The 23,255-nt window shown below is 56.9% G+C and overlaps 3 protein-coding genes across 6 annotated transcripts in view; 1 reads left to right on the forward strand and 2 right to left on the reverse strand.

The window, feature by feature from the left end:
- Nucleotides 1-6,918, forward strand: Fscn2 (fascin actin-bundling protein 2, retinal). 2 transcript variants are annotated; one of them, XM_063242094.1, is made up of 5 exons: nucleotides 1-1,581; nucleotides 5,456-5,612; nucleotides 5,890-6,011; nucleotides 6,392-6,559; nucleotides 6,671-6,918. In XM_063242094.1, the coding sequence occupies exons 1-5, from the start codon at nucleotides 756-758 to the stop codon at nucleotides 6,847-6,849; spliced, it is 1,452 nt and encodes a 483-aa protein (XP_063098164.1). In that variant the 5' UTR covers nucleotides 1-755; the 3' UTR covers nucleotides 6,850-6,918. The 2 variants fall into 2 exon arrangements, with proteins under 2 accessions (XP_063098164.1, XP_003464852.1); XM_003464804.4 differs by having other exon boundaries at nucleotides 6-1,581; nucleotides 6,644-6,918.
- Nucleotides 6,919-8,144: 1,226 nt separating this feature from the next.
- Faap100 (FA core complex associated protein 100) lies at nucleotides 8,145-17,336 on the reverse strand. Of its 2 annotated transcripts, none has more exons than XM_013147163.3 (10): nucleotides 17,118-17,336; nucleotides 16,897-17,015; nucleotides 15,252-16,216; nucleotides 13,957-14,080; nucleotides 12,959-13,731; nucleotides 12,043-12,179; nucleotides 10,981-11,097; nucleotides 9,304-9,390; nucleotides 8,916-9,051; nucleotides 8,145-8,689 (listed from the first exon to the last, which is right to left on the reverse strand). In XM_013147163.3, the coding sequence occupies exons 1-9, from the start codon at nucleotides 17,280-17,282 to the stop codon at nucleotides 8,920-8,922; spliced, it is 2,619 nt and encodes an 872-aa protein (XP_013002617.1). In that variant the 5' UTR covers nucleotides 17,283-17,336; the 3' UTR covers nucleotides 8,145-8,689; nucleotides 8,916-8,919. The 2 variants fall into 2 exon arrangements, with proteins under 2 accessions (XP_013002617.1, XP_003464853.1); XM_003464805.5 differs by having other exon boundaries at nucleotides 13,957-14,113; nucleotides 17,118-17,335.
- Nucleotides 17,337-19,525: 2,189 nt separating this feature from the next.
- The window catches only part of Nploc4 (NPL4 homolog, ubiquitin recognition factor), a 59,576-nt gene continuing 55,846 nt past the window's right edge, over nucleotides 19,526-23,255 (reverse strand). For both annotated transcript variants that reach the window (XM_005001441.3, XM_003464895.4), the window contains one exon: nucleotides 19,526-21,923. In XM_005001441.3, coding sequence (XP_005001498.1) covers nucleotides 21,766-21,923 — 158 coding nt within the window. In that variant the 3' untranslated portion in view covers nucleotides 19,526-21,765. The remainder of the gene's footprint in view (nucleotides 21,924-23,255) is intronic.

Genomic DNA, 23,255 nt, shown 5'->3' on the forward strand with positions numbered 1-23,255 from the left:
TCAATCAAGGGTCTGAGGTCCCAAGTCCTGGCTTTGTTACTGCACCAACTCCCATCCTTCCTCCTTCTCAGCCCATGGCTCAGGGCCACACCTAGAGCAGGGCCAGCCTCAGGGCTGCAGGGGCAATGTGACTGGAGGGGTGACTGCAGGCTGCCAGGTGGGGGCCTTGCACTCTGCTGGCAGCGGGAATCAGAGAAGCAGTAACAGGATCCTCCGGAGGATCTGGCAGTGCTGAGGGTGGAGGGCTATGATCGGGTTGCAGCCCTGCTGTGAGTTTTCCACTGGGTGGCTTTTTCTACCTTGGGAAAGAGTGGGGCTGGGCTGGGAGTCTGAACTCTGGGGCTGGGGGTGCCCAAGGTGAGGGCAGGAAAGAGAGGCTAAAACTGTGGCGGCTGCAGTGGGGAGCCAGGACCAAGCCCTGGGCCCCGAACAGCCACGCTGGGGCAGTGATCAGTGCTGCTCTGCGGTCTTGCAGGGCATCAGGCACGGCCAATGCATTCCAGGAGCGGCTGAAATCCAAGCTGGGGGTAATGAAAGGCAGCCGCGGCTCCTAAGCCGCACATCTCTGATCCACCCTCCCGCCCGCCCTCTGCTGCCCACTGGCCATGTAAGAGCCACCTGGGTGGCCGAAGCTGCTGGTCAGAGGTGGTAGAGAAGGCGGTGGGTCCATGACGCTGCCTGAGCCCGGGAGCCTTGGGGACCGTGAGCATCAAGTGAGCTTCCCAGGCTCCTGAGGGTCCTGGCCAGCTCTGAAGATGCCGACCAATGGCCTGCACCAGGTGCTGAAGATCCAGTTTGGTCTTGTCAATGACACCGACCGCTACCTGACAGCCGAGAGCTTTGGCTTCAAGGTCAATGCCTCAGCTCCCAGTCTCAAGAGGAAGCAGACATGGGTGCTGGAGCCCGACCCTGAGCAGGGCACGGCGGTGCTGTTTCGCAGCAGCCACCTGGGCCGCTACCTGTCTGCAGAGGAGGATGGGCGTGTGGCCTGCGAGGCAGAGCAGCCAGGCCGTGACTGCCGCTTCTTGGTCCTGCCACAGCCTGATGGGCGCTGGGTGCTGCAGTCGGAGCCACATGGCCGCTTCTTCGGTGGCACCGAGGACCAGTTATCCTGCTTTGCCACGGCCATCTCCCCAGCAGAGCTGTGGACTGTGCATCTGGCCATCCACCCGCAGGCCCACCTGTTGAGCATCAGCCGGCGGCGCTATGTGCACCTGTGCCCACAGGAGGACGAGATGGCAGCAGATGGGGACATGCCATGGGGTGTGGACGCGCTGCTCACGCTCATCTTCCAAAGCCGGCGGTACTGCCTCAGGGCCTGTGACAGCCGCTACCTGCGTAGCGACGGCCGCTTGGTCCGGGAACCCGAGGCCCGCGCGTGCTACACGCTGGAGTTCAAGGCGGGCAAGCTAGCTTTCAAGGACTGTGACGGTCGATACCTGGCACCAACGGGGCCTGCAGGCACAATCAAGGCTGGCCGCAACACACGGCCTGGCAAGGACGAGCTCTTTGATCTGGAGGAGAGTCACCCCCAGGTGGTCCTGGTGGCTGCCAACCGGCGCTACGTTTCTGTGAGGCAAGGTAGGAGGTCCTGGGCTCTGTGTGAGCGCCTGTCCACATGGGACGTGTGTGTCTACAAAGCCAGGCAGGGCCAGGGCGTGGGCTCAGAGCAGGGCTCCTGGCCTCTCAGGACAGCGGGGAATAACTCTGCTGAGCCCTGGTCCTGGGAGGTAGGACAAAAGGGCATGTGACTCGTATCTGGCCAGGATGGGCAGGAGTCCAAGGTAGCTCCAGTCCTTCTCTTTCATCTCTAGGCTTTCTGGAGGTTGACAGACACTAGGGAGTGGGGAGGCCAGAGGAAGGCAAGGAAGAAGCGCCTCCACGTGTCTGACTGTGGGAGCCACCTGTGGCCCCAGGAATGGTGGACAAAGCAGGCAGTCCTGTCCAGGTCCTGGGCTTCTTGTGGGAAAGTGTCATCTCTGTCCCTGTGGTGCAGCCTGGGTCTTTCCATTGCCCAGTTCTGATTACCTCCAGGACAAACACAGCAGTTTTTATTTCCTAATCAGACAGTGAGGGTCTCAAGGGGCCTTGTGCTGCCGGGGACCAGGCTAGCTGTCATGGTCATTTGCCCACTTGGCTCCCAGAATGCCCCCAAATGGCGGAGCACCCGATTTCGGCTAGCAGCCATCAGGCAGAGGGCGGCTCCCATGTGCTCACCAAGGCCTGCCCTGACCTGTGGGATGTCATCTCTCTGGGCACTGTCCCATTTTAGGATCTGGACACTCACTTCTTGGCCCAGATGGTAGAAGTCAGGGAGGAGTGCCCTGATGGGAGCGCAGTCACACCCTGCACCCTGCACCTGCAAGTGGGGTGTGCTTAGCCAGTGCAGCTCAGCAACAGGGCTTGGTCACTCCTGAGCACTCATCCCAGCACACGGCCAGGTGGTAGGGTTGATGGAGAACGGGTTCAGTTCCTCCTTTCCATCACCACTTTCCGGCCTGGGGAGGAGGCCTGGAAAGCCAAGGCCAAGGCCTGCGTGCTCCTCAGTTACGTAGTGCAGTGGTGGCAGGGAATCTTCCTGTGGGGTCAAAGAGCCTGGCGGGCACCAGAGTGTTTGTGAATGACAGTCTGTGAGATTCCTGGGGGCAGTAAAGGCAGTGGTGGCTATGGTCATAGTGAGGGTGTCAGCGGAGGGATATGCATGTTGGTGGCGGGAACAGAGGTGGAAAGTTCACAGCGGGATGATGGAGGTGACAGCTGTGGTGGTGATGGTGATGTGGAGGGGTGGAAGAAGTGGCAGTGTAGGGACAATGGCCTTACTCCCTCCTGACCCCCCCTAGCTGACGTAGCCCTTTGTGGGGAAGTGCCCTACTGAGATCCAGAGGGCCAGGGATTCACCTCCCTTGCACTAAGGCTGTGGGAGCCTGGCCCTGCCCTTCAGAGGTTTCAGACTTTGACAGCAGTGTTTTGTTTTTGTTGCTGGGTTTTTTTTTTTTTTTTTTGGAGTTGAGCGTGTCCTTGAACTCACCCCGAGTCCAGGCTGGTTTCGAGTCCCCAGCAATCCTCCTGCCTCAGCCCAAGGGCGGAGGTTACAGGTATGCGCTGCCCCGCCAGCTGACAGCAGTGTGAAGCTGGCTGTGGTGCCTCTGTCCTGGGGAAGCAGAAGAGGAGCGGGGAGCTGCCGGCCTGGCTTGAGGAGTGGAACTGAGCTCTGCCGCATCTGCTCCCAAGCCGTGCCTAGAGCGGCAGTACTGCGTGCCTTGGTGGCAGCCCTGGCCAGGCAGCCCTGACCCTGACCCTTTGCCTCGTGGGAGTCTCTGTCCCAACTCAGGTTAGTGGTTACATTTCCCTTTGTTTACTTTTTGGGCTTTTTAAGGCAGGGCCTTACTATGTAGTTCAGGCTGGGCTGGATTGAACTCAAGCTGACCTCAAATCTGCAGGGACCCTCCTGCCTCAGCCACCCAAATCCTGGGATCACAGGCATGCCACCACTCCCGGCTGTTAACTTGCTTTTATGGGCTCTGTCATCCACGGTCTACCTATTCCTACCTCTGCTGACGGATGGGTGCAGCAGTCAGGAATAGAAGACTGGCCACAAACTGATTCAAACAATAAGGAGACTGAAGAATCAGCCATGGTGGTGCAGGCTTGTAATTCCAGTACCAGGGAAGCTGAGGCATGAGGATCACCTCAAGTTTGAAGCCTGCCTAGAGAGCTTAAGGTCAGTCTGAACTAACATAGCAAGACCTTGTCTAAAGGAGGAAGCAAAACAAAACAAAAAGGATACTCAGTATTTCATATAAATGGGAAATTCAGAAGCCTTGTGAATACCTGGCCAGCACCATTGCCAGCTGTGTAATCAGGGGCCTCTGTTCTTAGCTCCTTGCTAAGCCGTTGTCCTAGGCCAGCTCTGACCTCAGGCTGACATTTTTTCTTTTTCGGTACTGGGGATCGAACTTATGACCTCACACTTGCCAGGCAGGCACTTGTGCTGCTGAGCTAAATCCCCAGCCTCAAGGCTGACATTCTTGTGGTCCTAGAATGGCTGCTATATTTCGGGGCTTCATGCCCAGATAGGACAAACTCCAGAGAAAGAAGGGTTACTTCTTACAAATAGGGAAGTATCTCCCCTGAACCCTGGCAGACACCTTCACTTGCTTTGGCCTGAAATGAGCACCCTTTCTCCCTGGTTGATAATCACTCCAGGGTGGGGAGTCAGCACTATCCAAGGCAGTCTGGGCTGCCTGTCTCTACCATGAGGCCAGTTGCTGGGGCAGGTGGCCTGTGAGGAGGGAGACACCACACAGCATTCTGTTGGAGGTGTGTGGGTGACGGGAAGACACAGCACTCATGACCTGGGAGATGTGGCGGTGGCTGTGCTGCCACATGGTGACACTGGGCACATCCAGCCAAGCTTCTTGGACCAGCGCCTGGCTCAGCCCCTGCAAGGAGGCTCTTTTCTAGAAAGTCCTGTTCTTCAAGCCATGGCTTCAGTTGGTGCACGGCTCTCATCAGCTGGACCACAGGCACTTTCTACGGCCTCCACTCACTACTACTGCATGTGTGAAGGTGCAGTCTGGGGTCTGTTGGCTCAGACTGGACTGAAGTTGCCGCAGAGATGATGGGGATGGGGATGGCAGTGAAGACCTGGACTCCTTCCACAGCAGGAGCTAGCTGCAGCTTGAGTCGGGGGTGCAGGCTAGGCCTTTGGGGGCCCATAGCCTCCTCTCTAGGCCTATGTTCTCCTTTAGGGGCAGCATTCTTAGACTGTTAAGAGGCACTACTTCCCACACTTCTTTCCCTCAACCAGATACCCCTCTACCCTGGACCCCAGGGGGTGCTGAAACCTGTCACAGCAATAGAATGGCCAGTTGCCAGGGAGACAGGGGTGTCTGCTGGAGAAGACCCTGTGGAGGCCAGTGCTTGGCTCCTGCCTTCAGTCTTGCAGATGGACGCCCTCTCCTGTCCTGGGAACCCATAGCAGAGCCTGAGGGGCCTGGTCCTCCCCTTGGTTTCTCTAGAGACAAAGCGCATGTGTGGGTGTGGGTGTGGGTGTGGGTGTGGGTGTGGGTGCCTGGTCCCTGCGCTATTTGTGCAAAGGATGGAGACCCACTGTGCCCACCAGCAGCTTAGGTGGGAGTTATAAATAGAGGCTGGGGTAATCCTGGGTCAGTAGAAGCAAGCAGATTACCTGCTGATTAGCAGTGGGGGATTTGCTGGCACGGAAGGGTCTGGCTCCAGGTGTGGGAGAGCTAGGTCAAGGGTCCCTTAGCAGCTTTGTGTGGGGTCTGCCACTACCCCATGATGCTGACGCAGCTGCCAGACACTTTGGGAAGTGCCTTCCAATCAAACCCAGATGATTCTGGGTAAGACTCCCTCTGGACTCAGGATCTCCCCAAAGTAGGCTTCCCCTCCCAGAAGAGGCCTGAGGGCCTTCCCCATATCTTCCCTCCAGGCATCAATGTCTCAGCCAATCAGGATGAGGAGCAGGACCACGAGACCTTCCTGATGCAAATTGACCAGGAGACAAAGAAGTGTACCTTCTACTCCAGCACGGGGGGCTACTGGACCCTGGTCACCCACGGTGGCATTCAGGCCACAGCCACACAAGTGTGAGTGTGCCTGCCCTGCCTCTATGCCCTAGCACTACCACCTCAACCCGCCGCCACTGTCACTATTACCTCTACCACTGCCTCCTCCATCCTCACCACCTCAACTGTGAGGATGCTGCTGCTGTGGCAGCTCAGCCGGGAAGGGAAGAATGCGCCCTGGGGCGGGTGCAGTTCTTAATTGTCTGGGTGTTGGTGGAGGGCAGGCTTCCAGCCCAGCCACTGGAACCTGAGGGAGACAGGGTGGTCAGACCCTGCACCCATGCCCTTCTCTCTTCAGATCTGCCAGCACCATGTTTGAGGTGGAATGGCGTGGTCGGCGGGTGGCACTCAAAGCCAGCAATGGGCGCTACGTGTGCATGAAGAAGAACGGGCAACTGGCAGCCATCAGTGACTTTGTGGGTGAGCTTCTGGCACCCAGAGGTGGGGTGCACACTCCCCCTGCAAAATGCCTATGCAGAGTCCCCCTTTCCTTCCGCCCTCAGAATGCAGGCACTGTGACAAGTCCCTCTCGCCAGCTAGATGGTTGTTGGGTGTACACATGGGTCCCAGGGCATCTGTCCTTCCCTCCACTGCATCTCTGGGCATTATGGGGCCTCTTTAATTCCTTGCATGCTTGGGGATCCCAAGGTTCATGGTGTGAGGTCCCTCACCAAGATCATACACTGGATAATGGTAGAACTGGGCCTTTGAGTCCAAGACTGGGTTCATCCCAGAGGCCCCACTGGGCCGCCTGGACAGGAAAGGTCGCAGCAAGGTCCCCACAGTGCCCTCTCCTGCAGGTGAGGATGAGGAGTTTGTCCTCAAGCTCATTAACCGGCCCATCCTGGTGCTTCGAGGCCTGGATGGCTTTGTCTGCCACCGGCGTGGCTCCAACCAGCTGGACACCAACCGCTCGGTGTACGATGTCTTCCACCTGAGCTTCAGCGACGGTGCCTATCAGATCCGAGGTGTGCAGGGGTGAGAGCCACACATAAAGCAGTGGGAGTGCAGGTGCATGTGGTGGCCCTGCTGACCCCTAGCTCCCTCACCAGGCCGCGGCGGCGGGTTCTGGTACACAGGCAGTCACGGAGCTGTGTGCAGTGACGGCGAGCGCGCAGAGGACTTCCTCTTCGAGTTCCGTGAGCGCAGCCGCCTGGCCATCAGAGCCCGAAGTGGCAAGTACCTGCGTGGCGGGGCTTCAGGGATGCTGCGCGCCGACGCTGATGTGCCTACCGGGGTGGCACTCTGGGAGTACTGAGGACAGCACCGAGGACAGCTGCGGGTACAGGGCCCACCAGCCCCCATTAAATTGTCTATCAGCACAGGATACCAGAAGGCTACTACTGGGGAGTGAGGGAAGCCTGCAGGTTCAGTCTGGGGCCTTTGGCCTAGAGACCCCGAGGAAAAAGCCCTCTCCCCATACTGCTCCAGAGGCTGCTGGCTTAGGCCTACAGCTCCTCGCTGAAATAGGAGCTCCCTGCCCTGCCCCTCGAAAGCCTGGGCACAGAAGTCCTCTCTTGTGAGGACAGACACCTGGCAATAGCATGTAGCCAAGTAAGCAGGACCACAGAACCCAGGTTGGGATGGACTCCACCCCTTCCTCTCACTTAGGGATGAGGGAAGACAGGGCCTTGGCTTTCCCAGAGAAGCCAGGGTGACCCCAAGGGACAGGTGTCCAGCAGGGCACAGTTAACCTTGGAGGCACAGAACTCAGGTTGCCGCATGGCCCTCAGTGCCCCCTAGTGTCAGCTAAGACTGGCGCAAAAAAGCGCTGGAGGGGCGTGGCAAGAGTGGAGCACCAGGCTGGAACCATGTGACTGTCCTGCCACAGGGCTTCTCACTAAAGGGCCTCCACCCTGCTGGTGAGGACACCCACCAAAGCTGCACAGACGGGTGCTCAGCTCCACTCCAGTGTCATCACTGCCAGGGTGGTGGTGCCAGGGTTTTGCTCCTGGAGAAGCTGGTGGGCATCGTGGACTCCTGGGACATCTACTCTGACGCCTAGAACCTGCTGGGGTGTGGGAATTGAGCCATGTAGGCAGCCTGGACCTGTTAGCTCTGGGATCCTTGTGGTCTGCCACGGCCAGTGGGGCACAGCAAGGTACAATGGCCAGCAGTCTAGGACAGGGAGTTCTCCAAGGTGGGTGAACTCTGCCTGCCCCGAGGGCTGTCCTAGTGCCCGTATCCTGCTTGGTGGTGCTTAGAGCAAGATGTGGGCATAAGCACTACTTTGGCTCCCATGCACTTGGGAGGTGACAGGCAAGTGGCGCTCACACAGTTATGGACAGGGCCCCTAGGCAGAGCAGGTGGGATTGTTCTCCTAGACTCTTGGCCCTGGATGGTGAGCAGCCCAGTGTAGCTTGATGCTGCAAGAGTGACCCCTGGTTCAGTCTTTTGCAAGGCCTCCTTTTTCCCTGGCCATGAAGAAGCCAGCAGGGCTCCATCTCTTAGCGTACCGCAACGCTGCTAGGGGCCCTGTGGAACCTGGGGATAGGGGGGGGTGCCACCTGCCTGAGAGCAGGAAGGGGGTAAAAACGAGCCAAGATCCAGAGCTCAACAGAAAGGGTCGCTTGTCATTAAAGCACCTCACAGCACCTGCACAGGCTCATCACAGACAGCTCACAGCAGGAGTGGCACGGAGCATGGCAGGGTCCAGATGTGGTCACCCTCAGTAGTAAAAACAGCACCAGGCTAAGGGGCAGGCTGCGGCCACAGGCCCTGCCCCAGGTGACCCTGGAAAGAGCACAGTGCTGGGCACAGCAGTGGTGGCAGGCACCTTCCTGCTGAGGTTCTGGCCATGAGGGTCCTTTCTCAGCACAGCAAGAAACACTGGTTTACAGGGATTTGTGCTTTGGTTGCAGGGAGCACCCTTCCCCCAGAGGGGCCACTGGTACTGCTGGGGTGTGGCGGAAGTAGCAAGGACAACAGTTACAAACCCCCAGTCCTGACCCCAGAAACCCTGTGTCTCCATGGCCTGCCCACTGGGCCAGCAGTGGTTCCAGCTGAGGTCCGTAATGTCCAGTCGGAGGGGGTGCTGTGCAGCAGCCCTGGGACACCAGGGGCGCAGCACCCCGCTGTGATGAGCAGTGGTCCAGCAGCTGTGGGGAGGAAGGGACGAGTGACAGGTGCCGAGTCCCCAGGGCCAGATGTTGCCTAGACACACTTAGGCCCCTCTTCTGCCCCTCCTGTGCTTTCTGGGGCCCCATGGGGCTCTGGCCCAGCCATTGCGCCTCCTGAGTAAGGGGCCGAGTTTCTGGGTTTTCTCTGTAAAACCACCAAGACCTGGGTTATCAGTGTGGACTGAGGAAGGGAGACCAGACCCACCTGCTCACAGCAGGACTAGGCTGGGGCTGCGCAGCTGCTTGTACACCTGGAGGAGCCGCTGGGCTGTGGCACAGGAGCCAGCCTCATCCTCGGTGCAGAGCCGGTCACGCAGGGTCTGTACCTCACGCAGCAGCGCCTGCAAGCAACACCACTCAGACTCTGCCCCTCTCTGAGGGTGTCCCTATTCTTGGGAGGTCCAAGGAAAAACACTGGGCTGTGACCTTAAACATGGGATGTGCAGCCAGGTGGGTCTGACTGGGGGAACAGATGGTGCAAGAGACAGGAAAGAGCTGTGACCTCACCCACTGTGCCCCTGCCCAGAGCCAAGCCACTCTCCTGAGGGCCAGGCCAGCCCTGGCTGACTGGGCGCCCAGAGCGGGACACTCACCTCATGGTTGGCATGGATCTGACGGAGATACTGCACACGGAGGTCAGGTGGGCTGGAGCCCCGGGCAGCCTGCTCCATGACCATTGTCTGGGGGACACAGGGGTTTGCAGGGGTGCTAGAGAGGGCACTTCCCACAGCACCCTGAGGTGTAAGCCTGTGTCTGGAGGCCCTGTCCTCCTGTGTGCAGGTGACCCCTCCTCCATCTGTCTCCCCAATAGGTGACTGCATCACACAGCCCTGACTCCCATCACTGTGTCCTGCCCAGTGGCCTCTCTGACAGTTACTTATAACTAACATTTCTACTAATTCCGGCCCTTTCCCCACTCACAACAGAACCTCCCTGCTACCTACTGTCCTTGTCTGTCAGCGCAGACAAGCTACAGAGCCCACCCGCTTGCCTGCTTGTCCACACAGCAGGCCTGCACCCTCTTCCTGAGGCAGCCCAGCTTGCCTAATACCAAAGGTCCCTGCCAGTTTAGCTGGGATGATGAGGTCCCCTGGAGTAAAGGTGCCACCCAAGGACCATCCCAGGAAGCGCTGGCTCAGGTCTGGACCGTGCTGACACACAGTACATGCCAGTGTCACCACAGCTGTGCTGCTTCCCAACCAGAGTGGCTGCAGTGTGTATCTGTCAGACCAATTCACACATGGGAGTCCTAACCTTAGTACCCCAAATTGAACTGTATTTGGAAAGGGAGGGCTTTGTAGGTGGCCAAGATGGTCATTAGGGTGGTACTATCCTAATAAAGCTGTCTCTGTAAGGAAGAACGATCTGGTACAGTTGAAAGAAGTTTCCTGGGGACTGGCTGGCCCTGTGGATGGAACCTTTGCCATGTGGCCCACTGCCCTGGACACTTCCAGCTCACAATGCCAGGACTGGGCTCCTGTGTCCAGGGATGAGATCAATGCTGTACCACGAGCACTTCGTAGGATGAAGTTTGGGTCACGGGAGGGTTGTGGCATGGTGTCAGCTGGGGTCTCGGCTAATCTGTGTTCTGATGGAGCTGATGGCACTTGCCTGGTCTAGGCAGGATCTCTGTGACACGTCTTGGGACGCAGCACCCACCAGGTCAGAGTAGCTGACAAGCTCCAGATAAGGCCGAGGGAGGCTGGAGCTGAGGCTGGCTAGGATGAACCTTGAGACCTCCTCACAGAGGTGGAGACTGTGCTAAGACCATGGCTATGGAGGGAGGCTGCCCTGCTGTAGGCACCAGTTAGACTGACTCAAAAGCAGGAACTTCCCAGACTGAAAAGCACTGGTTCCCACAGGACCTAGGTGCAGCAGCACAGCGACTTGGTCCTGCCCCAGGAAACCTGGAGAGCCATTCACTGTGCTCAGAACAGGCAGGGGCAGGCCGCTCGCCATGATCCAGACCCAGGTGTGGCATCTCTCTCTGGCCTCTCCTCAGCCAGGGGCCATGGGACCTCAGGCTGACTTGGCATAAGAAGTGGAAATCCATCAGCCCAAGGGCGCAAGCAGGCCTTGGACAGGGGAGACTGGGGGAACGGGGCACATCTGGAAGGCAGCATCTGCCTGTCGGAGAGAGCTCTCCAACACCCCTCAGCTGTCCACATGTGCTGCCTCCTGCCAGCCCTTCGGCCTGCGGCTATACAGTCCTACAAGCAGCTCACAAGCCCCACAGCCTGTTTCCCACCTGGGCCCCACAGCTGCTGTACCTGCATGCGCCTGACAATCGCATGGTGTGCCCTGCACATGTCCGCCAGAGAAGAGCTCTCCACTTGGATCTCTACAGCCTGAATGGGTCCTGCCAGGCACAGGTCAGTCACAGCCACCTGCAACACACACAAGTCCTTGCTGGCAGCCCCTGTGGCACCCCTCAGGGGAGCCCCAACTCCTGGCCTGGGATGCCCCTCAGTATCTTGCAGGCAAGCAGTTTGGGGCAAAGAGCACTGACCCAGACAACCAACCAAGAACCCAAGACAAGAAACCTGCTGTCTGGACAGACACAAAGGGAAACCCTCAGGACACAGGGCCAGGAAACCTTATCGAAGGCTGCCCCACCCCACGATGCATGCCACAGCCCATCGGACAGCAGGGTCAGGCTGTTGTGTGAACTCAGCTGTGGACCCGTCAAGAGGGGCGACCTCTGGGAACTCTGGACTGTGCCGCTGACAGGTCACATGAAGCCTTGGCCTGCTCTCCACACACGGCTACCCAGCAGGCTGGCAAGCATGGCCTCTGCCAACCCAGAGCCACTGCCAGACCCAGCCTCAGGATCCAGGGATGTCTCTCACCAGAGGGTGGCCCAGCCTGTCTGGCTGGACAAGTGGGCAATGGGCAGCAGGGTCAAGGTGAATGAGTGCTGTGGCTCAATTCCAAGTGGACCCTGTGTCTACTATCCTGGGGGACAGCGGTGTCCTGGAAGCCTACACTACTGTGCAAGTCTCTGACAATGGAACATGAGAGTCAGTCCCAGAAGGGTATGTGAGAGGGACATGCTGGGCACTGGCAGACCCACTTTACCTCCCCAGAGGGCCAAGGTTGTGAGCTGCTCCTAGGGCATGGGCAGCTGCCCAGCAGCAGGTAGCGGCACACAAGGGAAGGGTACTTGTGAGTGGGAAGGAGCAGAGCCCAACCTCACAGGGGCTTGAGCTATGGGGTTAGCCCTGGTCAGATTCCTCCAAAGCTGCCCAGTACCACTGATCCAGGGATCGACTCAGAACAGCTGGTGGGGAGGCCAGCTTCCCTACAGGTAGGTGAGCTGTGCCCCTGCTTGCCTCACGGACGATGAGATGGACATCAGTGCCATCAGGGGCCACGCCCTGAACAGAAGACAGCGCTTGGGCTCTCACAATATCCACAGCAGCATTCTCTGCGAGGAGCCACTGCAGGGTGGCACTGCACAGGGGAACACCTGCAGGGAGAGAGGGATAGGAGGTTAGGCTGATCCTACTAAAAAACAGTGTTGCCACCCTGATGTGTCCTCTTCTAGTTTTACCCTAGAGCCCCAGCTGCCCTCCGCCTCACCCCAAACGGAACTGGGCGGGCTAGCCAAGAGGAAGGGAGGAAGGTGCTCCAAACATGACGCAGGGAAGAACTGCACCAGTTCACTCTCCGGAGGCCCTGCCAGCATGCAGGTGGCGGGTCACGAGAGGCAGTTCCACTTGATAGGAACACACATGGGCGCTCTATGGGGGTGACTGTGGCCACTGCCCTGGACATAAACCTAAAAACTGACCAACATCCACTGACAATAAACAATGACATCCGACAGAAGAACACCTTCCTGGCACAAGACCCCCACGTCACCCAACACAAAGGGCCTCACAAACACAGCGGTAGCAGGAACCAGACACAGCAGGTATGGAGCTCAGAGATGATCCCGATGGCGCTGCGGCCCTTGAGGGTGGCTCCTCAGGTGCTGGCCCTGTAAAACTCACCAGGCTGTTCCCTGGTGGCACGTCTGCTTCTGTATTTAGGTCATGCTTCCACGATTTTTAAGAAACACAACTTAAAAGAAAAACATGGTGGCAGGACAATGCAAGACATGACTCCAACGGCAACCAGGACACAGCAGAGTTTGGAGGGCTGCAGGCCCACAGCTGCCCCAGGAACCACTGGGAGAGGGAGAAATGACCTGTGTCCACAGCCCTCATGGCTGAAGCTAGAGTGAAGCTACTTGGTGCCACCAACCTGAGTGAGTGTCCTCCAGGGCAGCCCTGAGGAGCTCTGTCGACACTCTGATGGAGGCTGTGGACGGGGGGAGGTACTTAGCCCGCAGAGCTGCAGGGCCTGCCACCTCACTGCTTGGAGCTCGGCACGTCTCCAGGAACGTGTCCACTAGGTCAGCAGCAGGGCCGAGTGGGCAGGGTGTGCGTGCACAGAGTGGGGCCAGGCTGGGGAAACGTAGACACTGCAGCATGTCCACTGTCTGCCTGCTTAGGGGCAGGCAGATGCCCTCCTGCTCTGGAAGGAGATCGAGGGGCTGTTCCTCCAGAAAGGGGTCTTCCAGAGGATCCGAGGGGGTGAGGGCCCCACCTACTACCTCCTTGAGGCTGTAGAATAGTGTGCACGACACAGTCACGGGCAAGTCAAGCACACCGCTTTCACTGGGGCCCAGGGGCAGCGTGACTTCACGCTGACTGCCGGGGCCAAGCCTGTCCACAGGGATGGTGTAAGTGACAGCTGAACCGGCAGAATCCAGGTCCAAGGCAGAAGAGCTGGTGAGCACCTGGATGCACAAGGTCCAGCCCTGGTCCAGGCTGAAGTCACTGTGGTTCTCCAGCAGACAGGTGGCCATCAGCACGTCCTGCAGCTGCAGGCGGCTCCAGGCAGTGGTGGTGGTGCACGAGATGGGTGGGGGGCCCTCCCGGCTAGACAGTAGGGCACAGCTTACGTTCATGGCCTCGTTGAGGCTTGTCAGGGCCTTGTTCCGCTGGTCAACAGCTTTCTTCAAAAAGGACACTCTGCAAAGAGCAGATGTGGCACCCAGGGAAGGGAGGAGGCCTGAGTGGAGGGGTCAGAGACCTCTGAGGAGAGAGCCTGGGGGCGGAACTGGCATGGAGCATCTCCTGTGCCCTGGCCATGGAAAAAGGGTGGGATGGGGCCAGGGTGGTAATGGCCACATGGGCTGCAGTCACCAAGGACACTATCACCCAACACATAGCACAGAGCTGGGGCCCATGACTCACCTCTCAGAGACGTCGCCAATCCCAGACAGCAGCTCCTTGATTTTCTGGCCTGTGTTTTCTGTAGTCATTCTGGTGGGACCAGGCATCTCAGAGCTCAGCTCTAGCCGGCAGGTCATCAGGCAGCCTTTGGTAGACAGGGCCAGCAGCTCAGTGTCACCTGAAGGACATCAAGGTCAGCAAGCAAAGGAGCAGCTGCTGTGACACTCAGCACCATTTCCCCAAGGCTCTATCACTAACAGGCCCATGGCAACATTTAAGGGAGAAAAGGTCCGCAAAAGACCCAAGACACCCGCTGGGGACAGGACAGATGCTCCCTATTAGTGTCTCACACTCTGAAGGGCCTTTCTGAGATGGGACTTTGGTACAGCAGCAGTGGCCCCATGGTGGCATTCAGTCCCCATGGACATGAACAGGTTGAAAGGAGGCCAAATGATGACACTGTGTGCCACATTTGTTAGGTATGGCCTGACCTATACAAGGCCCACAGAACAAGACGATCTGAGCTCTTCCAAAAAGAAGTGCCCCTTGTTCTGGGTCCCCGCCTACTCTCCCACCCCTCACTGGAGAGCCTCTTGAAGCCTAGCTGTATCTATAGCATCTGTCTGCTCTCTTCCATGCCACTAGACTTCCAGGGAGCACTGCAGACAAAGGCTATTTCTGCTGTGGCTCTGCCTGTCCCCAGCCACCACTGCAGCCCCTTGGTTGTGAACCCTGCCAAGACGGGTGGCCAAGCAGCTGAGGCCAATCGCCTCACAGGGGCCTCCATCTCTGGTCATATCAACCACATCCCACTCCCATCTCCGTGAGGGTCTACCAAACCACTTCTTTCACAGTGAACATCTTCCACGGCAAGATTTACCGGTGCACTCACAAACCTTCCTAATGGCAGAAGGTCCTGGAGGACAGTGGTGGTCTTGCTCACATCCCAACATAGGTAGACACACGCTCTCTAGTTTGAGAGCCACGATACCACCTTCCTTTGGTCCAGAGTGACTCATAAGCAGCCATACAGTGTCATGTCTCAATAGGAGACATGTAAAGGTTTCACCAGAACTGATTTGAGACTGGTTGAGGTAGATACACTGGTGGTCACCAGGGGAAACATGCTGAGCTGCCACTCAAGCAAGGGGCAGAGTCCACCGAGGCAGAGTGCCACCCTTACACTGATCCCGGGGCAGGTATGCACACTGCTGTTCCCTGGCCCTGAGACAAGAGTGAATGAAAACTAGGCTGTACCCAATGAGGACAAGCCTACACGTTTTAGTTTAGAAGTCAGAAGAAACCAGCAGACATACCTGCAGGTGTATTAGGTAACACAGAGAGGGTAAGGACACTACAGATGCTCAAGCTGGCTGGGCAGAGCAAGGGAGGCAGGCCTCCAGGGACTCCATCAGGTTGTGGCTGCTCAGAGTTCAAGGGGATACCTCCCAGAGCCAGGTCTACGACGCACAGATCTGAAGGGGTGCTGTGGTACATGCGGCTGCCCCCACTGCAGGCAGCACAAAGCACAGGTCCTGGGAGGCAGTACTCTCGAAGCTCTGGTACCAGATTCCCTGACTTGTCCCAGCTGGCCTTGATGGCCAATGTCCGGCCATGGTGACCAAGGGCCACCAAACAGTCTGAGTATACGTCTTCACAGGACAGCACACTCTCCACAGCTGCCTCAGCCTGAGGCTCTGTCTTCAAGGCTCCCATGAAGACAACGGGCTCCTCCAGGTGATGGAGGATCTTGACAAGGGCCTTTGGGTCACCAGGGGCTGACTGAGAAGTGACCAGAGCCTTTAAGACCACACAGCAGAGTTGCCCATCAGGGAGACCACAGAGGATCACAGGTGACTCCAACAGAGTGGCATCTGCTCCAAAGAGTAGCCCAAAGAGAGCCTTTTCCAACATGAAGCCCCCGCAGCCTTGGGGATGGCCGAGTGGCACCTTGGAGCCTGGTGGTGACACACAGCACAGCACGGGGAGGAAGCAGGGGACTGTCGCTTTCCCTGGAGGCCCAGCTGGTGGGGTAGAGGTGGATAACTCCACTTCACCAACCAGGCCTCCTGGCTGGCAGTCCTCCCCTGGACGAGGACGTTCAAACAGCTGCATTTTCCACTGGGCAGGGCCCTGCACCAGGGCCACAAGAACATCATCATGCACAGTAAATGCACAGAGTGTGGTATCTGGGAGGACGCAGGCCTCGGGGTCCACAGTGATCACTGGGGAAGAGGCTTCACTGTCCTTGTTGTCCTCACTTGTCTGGCTCGAAGACCATCTGGAACAATGGAATCAAAGTCAGGACTGCACATCTGCTCACAAAAACCTATCTCACAGAAAGCTGTGAATGGGTCACCACTGGGAGTCCCCTAAAAGACTGTCAGTCTCTAGACAGACCATGTGTCACAGATTCCCACCGACATCATGGACTGCCCAGGATACAACAGGGCAGTTTGAGCCCAATAGAGGGGCTCAAACACACGATTCTTCTCAAAGCAGTACTACGGGCCTGGACTGGATTGCAGGCTTTGTTTTCAAGGTGCACACACAGCCTTTCCACATCACACACCAGTGGCACCAGTCACAGCTCACACTACCAAATGCAACCACCTCCATCAGATGCACCTCCCAGGGGCTTGCCAGAGAGAACCTGACCAGCAGGCCAGGTGCAGGTCTGCTTTCCTGGTTCAGACTTCACCATCTGAATCCCACTTGAGAAAATCTCCTGCCAGGTGGAGACTCTTAAAAACATCTGGTACATCGTGCCATGGAGTGAAGCTCTCCATTCCTAGTGCTGTGATGCAGGGCAATAGCTCCAAACCAGTCCGTCCGGGGCAAACTACATGCGTATCTTAGGAATTATGTGAGGAAGTCGACGCCGTGCAGGACACACTGGCCTCACGGAGGACAAGGCATCCCAATCGGGCTGGGAACACGCGAGTCACGCTCATCCCTCACCGTCTCCGGGGCTCCAATGACAAGCAGTAGATGCCCCTCCGGGCGCACAGAACGTAGAGTGCCCTGCGAAGGGCCAGGAGCTGCAGGTGCCACACCTGGTCGGGGAACTGGTACACCGCCTAGACGCCAGGAAAGTGGGGTCAGGCCAGTCGCTTGCAAGATCCAGGGTCTCACTATGGAAAGCGCCGCCCGCCGCCCCCCGCCCGCCGCCCGCGGCTTACGGTCAGCAGCCCGCCCTCTTGGTCATATACGTAGACAAATTCGCTCCCTGTGGACAGGAAAACCTCCTCCTCGTGGCACAGCACGCGGGGCTTGCCCGACGTCAGGCCTCCGAGCGGACAGGAGAAGCCCGCCAGATAGTGGACGCGCGGCTCGCTGCCCGCCATCGCGTAGGAGAACCCGGCGGGGGTGGCACCGCCTCTGACACTTTACGGCTGCCCACGGCAAGGCGCGGCCTCCGCCGTAAAGCGGCACTGCGGGGGCGGGGCCACTCCGTTGGCTGGCCTGGTGCGGGGGCTGTAGTGTAGGCGGGCCCGGGCGGGGGCGGGGCCGGCTCAGGCTGGGCGGGGCCTGCTGGCCTTAGGGGTGGGGCCTGGGCGGAGACCGGGCCTGCCCAGAGGCAGGTCTGGTGCGGGGCTGAAGCGCAGGCGTGCCCGGCCGGCTCGGACAGAGGCTGGGCTTGCCAGAGCCTAGGGGTGGAGCCGGGGCCGAGTCTGGTGTTTTCTCCTGTGTGATCATCCCGCAGAAGCCGGTGTTCAGCGTAAAGGCCACAACTATGTGACAAACCAATGGACACGGCGACACCTCCTGGGGACTCTCCAGTTGCTTCAGGAGGCCACAGTCAGGGGTCCTGAAGCGTCGTAAGTGAAAGACAAGGACGTTCCACGTTTTTGTAAACTCCATCGGAAGCCAAGGGCCAGTGCCCCTGAAGCAGGATGAACACTTGAACCCACTTTCAGCAACAGCTGGACCATCAAAGCAAGATCCAGCACCTATTATTTTTGGTGGTGGTCTGGGGTCAAACCCAGAGCTTCGTACATAGTGGGCACACACTCTACCACTGAGCTACTTTTAAATTGTCCAAACTAGCCTCAAATTTGCAATCTTCCTGTCTCAGCCTCTCCTGTAGTACACCTTACAGGTGTATACCACCATATCCTTCCAAACTCCCCTCTCTTAAAAGGGGAAAAACATGTTATCTGAAAAGCTCAGGAGGCGTCTGAGGCATGACCAGGTGAGGGATCAACTCTAGAATTTCCTGGGTTTGGACAGAGCCATCTTTGCGTACATACCAAAACTAACTGCAGGGCCCTATCCCCATGCTGAGGCTTGGGTGAGCCAACCACTACTGTGCTGACCCTGGTGTTGACCAGGCAATGCCAGTATGGGCCTTTGGCTCGCTGCCCTGCTGGGCTGCTTTCAAGGTGGAGCAGGGGTAGGGGGGAATGAAGCCACCACTTCCTCAGCAGGTTACTCCGTATTTCCCCCCACCCCATGCATCTTCAGTTGTTGAGTGCCAATTTTAACTAGATTTTCCCAGCCTTGATTCACCTTTGCACACAATTACCGAGGACATTTACCAACACACTAAGGCTATCCCACAAAGTACCCAGGTGGGGAAATAGAGATAAGGGCAGATCTCGCTGTCCATTGCCCTGCCTCAGCTCTGGTCCCCACCTAGACCCTTACTATGAGGAGGTAACCTGTCAGAGGAGTGAAAGTTGCATACATCATTAGCAGGGAAGGCAGTGGGCCTGCAGTGTGCCCGTCAGTGATCTTTATGCAAGTCTTGATGCACTACCATCTCGGAAGGAGCCGAACAACTATAGGTCAGGCTGGAGGGAAACCATGGAGTGTACTGGAAGCCACAGGTTACACCAGGGATATTAAAAGCCCAGCAGAGAAGCATGTAGGGCAGAGGTGGGGACCTGGGGCACAGTGGACCACATTTCTACTTCCAATCATGATTTGAATGATTTCTTGAAAGAACAGGTCCCAGAACTGCATCACCCACAGCAGCCAGGACAAGGAAAATGCCATGGACTTCCAGCTCCTCTGCTTTCTTCACAGGCCCTGAGTGATGGGGCTGGCTGGCAGGCCAGAGCCCTGCTGCACATACAAACTGAGACCCTCAAGAGCCTACTGCCCCAAAGCCCAGGCTCATTTTGTTGCTGGCCACTGCCCTTGCCTCCCTATGGGCGCTCTTTCAGACCCAAGCTGGCCAGAGTAAAAGGCTGACACCAACGCCAGCGGGAGGGCCCTAGAGAAACCCCTAGCTGTCTACAGGGAAGGCAGTCAGCTCTGTGCCATCTTCCTGAACTCTTTCACCTGCTGCCTGGCTGTGGGTCAGACATGCATTCCCAGGACAGGGGCTACATGGCTATCAGACTGAGCAGAGGCAACAGAGACCAGATCGCTGTCCCTCTGACTCAGGTGTGACTCTGGCAGTACAGTACCCAGGACCCTGCAGACTGAAGTGGGGAGCACCCTGTCATGGCTGAAGCACATTACCAGAACACAAGGACATCTTGGGGCATGAAGTTACCCAAACTGCCCCAGAGAGCAGATGCCAGACATGGCCTGTGGAGATCGGTTCAGTGAACAGGAATGACACGCTGGGCGGGGGGCAGTCGCTTCAGGCGCTTTTTATTAGGTTCCACTGCAAGGCTGGGGTCAAGGTAATGCTAGTCCAAATCCAGCCAACACACACCTGTGAGCCCAAAGCAAGCTGAAGCAGAGCACCTATGTCCCGGGAGCAGACTGTTGGAGGTGGGCTGGGTGAGCGGGGCCAGACTGCACCTTTGGGCCAGGATGAGACCTCAGCAGCTGCTGTGTTTACCTAGACAGACATGCACCCTGGCACTCCTCTCTGGGCTATGGTACCTGCTGACATGAGTGGGGTATCCACAGGGGATGTGAGGTGGGGCTGGAGTCACTCCCATGTAAGGTGTGACCAGCCAGGCCTAACCCTAGGCAGGGCTCGGCCCAGCTGGTAGCATTAGATTGACTCTCTTTGGACAACAAAATAAAGTGCATTACTGAACAAAGAGTAACTCAAAAAAACCGTAAGCAGAGAAATCACAACATTTTTTTCTTTAGCTAAAAGACAAAGGAAAACAACTATGTGAATGCCAGAACTTCAGAGCAAGAAAAATATTGGTTGAGGAGGAAAAGAAATGAGCTTGGTGGATAAAAACAAGAGTGAGTGGGACAGGAGATAATGGCAGCGGTGGCAGCAAGGTCTCTAGAAGTCTGTACTGTCCATTGCCTGCCCAGGATGGGCAGCAGTGCTGGCATAAATGGCCTTGGAAACAGGTGAGAATCAGCACAGCATCGTCTCACAGCTGCCCTTAGGGCTCAGGTGAGACAGGACAAAGTCCCCCAGTCAAGGCAGCTGCCAGGAGGCAGGCCGGCCAACCTGCTTCGGCATGAGCTCCATAGTACGCTGGCAGACAGACTACTCACCTGACTACTTTCCTCCTCCTTTGACCTCCCCAACAGCCGTGGCCTGACCTAATACAATAGGCCCACAGCCCCAGGAGCAAATGAAATATTGGCCGTCATAAGGTCCCATGGCAAGGAGGCCAGGTTTGTCTGTCCACAGGTCCAAGGACTAGGGGGTACTTCACGGGCTTGCTACTCCACGGTGACAGTTTCCCAACTGTCTACTACTATGCTGGCCTTTTCCAGGGCCAGCATAGCTGATTTGGCTCTCATTAAGGTAAAGAGGCATTAAAATGCTCACAACTCGCCTGGGAAAGGGCCAAACCAGTCACATGGCACTTTTATAACCACTGGGACCTGTTCTGGATTTCTGGACCTCACACAGTATCTACCGCCAAAGTCCCAGAGGCTTCACAAGGCCCTCTCTTCAGGCCCATTTCAATGGTCACAGCGCAAAGCGGCCATGGGGAGAGGAGCAGTGTTGGGAAGAGGACCAGGGCTCCAGTGCCCACCCTTCACAGCTGTCTGGAAGGGTTGCCTGCCGGTTGAGGGCTGCCACTCTACTCTTACTCAGCCACCCACATCACACAGCTGCCACAGCTGTGTGGCTTGGTAGAAAAGTCTCAGGCACTGAGGTTTGTGAGGCGAACTGACAGTGCCCCTGTCTACTCACCACCCTGAACACCCAGAAGGGCTGTACTAAAGAAGGGAGAAGACAACACTAGCCTAGTGTCTGTCTCTCGCCTTTTGTGTAGTTTTATTTTAAAACAATAAATAAAAGTCTTGTGGGGCACGAATTACTGGTAACTATTATCACAACCAAGGCAGACTTTAAAATTCCACCTGGTTGCTAGATGAGAAAAGGGAAGGCAGCCCACTAACCTGCAGGTCAAAATGAGAAGGCTATGGCCTGGTCACATGTGTTCCCACCAGATGGCAGCCACTCACATGGGAAGGACATGGCCCTGTTGGACAGGGGCTGCTACCCCAGAGGAACAGAACAGAGGCAGCTAAGAGCTCCCAACCAAACATACAGGGTGGGGATGAAAAACAAAAAGCACTGAAAAGAGAGGAAAGGAAAGCTGGTGGCAGCAGCCGCCCCTCCCTGCACCCCCACCCCAGGTGACAATGTGGAGGTGCCAGTTCTTCCACCGTGGTGGGGTTGTGCACTGTGCAAGGCGTGTGGGGTTTTCCTGGGCAGCGCTGCTCGGTGATTCCAGTTGGTAGGCTGACTGTATTCAGGCCCAGTACACCTGCCAGAGCTACCTCTCCAGGATCGGAGCTGAGAAACTTTGGTGGGTCCAACACCAGGGCAGCTGGTCCTGCCCCTGCAGGTCTGCTGGCTTTGGCCGTGCAGGGGACACATCGCACTCCTGGCTTCAGAAGGCTGGGCTAGCCCAGTCCACCCAGCAGAGGGCTGGAGCCCTAGGTCCTGGGAAGGCTGCACATCTCGCAGTGACCTGTGCCTGGCTGGTTCATGAAGGTGCAGTGCTGGCAGGCCCACATGGCGGCAGCAGCAGCATGTGTGGAGCCTCCGACAGCGCCATATTCGTGGAGGCCTGGAAGCTGCACGCCAACGGTGCCTATAGGAGGGGAAGAGAAGCGAGTTCTCATCACTTCTGCAGAAGACACTTGCCTGAGAGCACAGTGGAATGGGCAGAGGCAGAACAGGAGTCCCCAATGCTCACACCAAATATGCTGTCTGGATCGACCATGATGGCCCCCAGCAGTGCACCACCCCTGCCCGCACTGCTCCTTTGGCTGAGTCATAACCCTGCTCTGGATGGGGTCTTTAGGCTGTTAGGACAAAGCTGCCGGGAGCACTGTCTAGTAAGCCTTTTGTGGGGCCACATCTTTACAGCTCCAGGTGAGAGCCAGCTCCAGTGGCAGGACTGCTGGATCAGAGGATAAAGCACGCCAAGGTCTTTAAGAAATTATGGTAGCTGGGGGCTGGGGGTTTAGCTCAGCGGTATAAGCACCTGCCTTGCAAGCAGGCGGTCATGAGTTCGATCCCCGGTACCGATAAAAATGAAAAAGACAAAAAAAAAAAAAAAAAAGAAATTATGGTAGCTGGCAGCTCCGCTATAGGCTCTGAGTTCAGCAGGGCAAGGTCTTTAGCTCCTGTCATCTCTTATGCCTGTCTTCACTGGGTTGAGGATATAGCTCAGTGGCACAGCACCTGCCTTGCAAGCATGAGGTCCTGAGTTCAGTTTCCGGTTTTATTTATTTATTTATTTAGTCTTTTTCTTTTTTATCGGTACTGGGGATCGAACTCACGATCACACACTTGCAAGGCAGGCGCTTATGCCGGAGCTAAATCCCCAGCCCCAATTTCCAGTTTTAAAAGAGATTGTCCGCATTATTGTAGGTCCTCTGCCTCTAAATGATTCTTAGGACTTAAGTGATTTTTTTGAAAGCAGAAATGAAAACAAAAGGTTTGGTATCGTGGTACACACCAATTATAACACTCTGGGAAGCCGAGGAAGGGAGACCTGGTCTCAAAACATTAAAAGCAGGGAAACTGACACCTTGAAGATAGACTGCCTAAGCCTGGCATGGTGGCACATGCCATGGTGGCAATCCCAGCACTCAGGAGACTGAGGCAGGAGGATTGTTGAAAGTTTCAGACCAGCCTGGACTACAAAGTAAGCTCAAAGCCAGCTTGAACTGCACAGTAAGACTTGATCTCAAACAGAACAAAACAAAACAAAACAACATACATTGTCTCTTTCAGCCCATTCCCTTGCTCTTCCGGGAACATACTAGCTTACCAAACAGAGCTCCAACCTGGGCTGCGAATGCTCCTGGTGCTGAGGGTCTTGTGAACTGCTGTGGGCAGCACTCATCTAGACTCATGCTAATGCTTCAGCACAGAGTGCATCAATGAATACAAGGAGCTCTCAGGCACAAGCTGC

This window comes from Cavia porcellus, unplaced genomic scaffold (assembly GCF_034190915.1).
Source record: "Cavia porcellus strain 051 isolate PalLab524CR breed Dunkin Hartley unplaced genomic scaffold, mCavPor4.1 scaffold_32, whole genome shotgun sequence".
Classification (NCBI taxonomy): domain Eukaryota; kingdom Metazoa; phylum Chordata; class Mammalia; order Rodentia; family Caviidae; genus Cavia; species Cavia porcellus.

Coding starts and splice junctions, on each gene's coding strand:
- Fscn2 (XM_003464804.4), top strand. CDS start 756: ATGCCGACCAATGGCCTGCACCAGGTGCTGAAGATCCAGTTTGGTCTT. Junction 5,613..5,889: donor CAGGCCACAGCCACACAAGT/GTGAGTGTGCCT, acceptor TTCTCTCTTCAG/ATCTGCCAGCACCATGTTTG. Junction 6,012..6,391: donor AGCCATCAGTGACTTTGTGG/GTGAGCTTCTGG, acceptor CCTCTCCTGCAG/GTGAGGATGAGGAGTTTGTC.
- Faap100 (XM_003464805.5), bottom strand. CDS start 17,282: ATGGCGGGCAGCGAGCCGCGCGTCCACTATCTGGCGGGCTTCTCCTGT. Junction 16,217..16,896: donor TCATTGGAGCCCCGGAGACG/GTGAGGGATGAG, acceptor CCATTGTTCCAG/ATGGTCTTCGAGCCAGACAA. Junction 9,391..10,980: donor CGATTGTCAGGCGCATGCAG/GTACAGCAGCTG, acceptor TGTGTCCCCCAG/ACAATGGTCATGGAGCAGGC.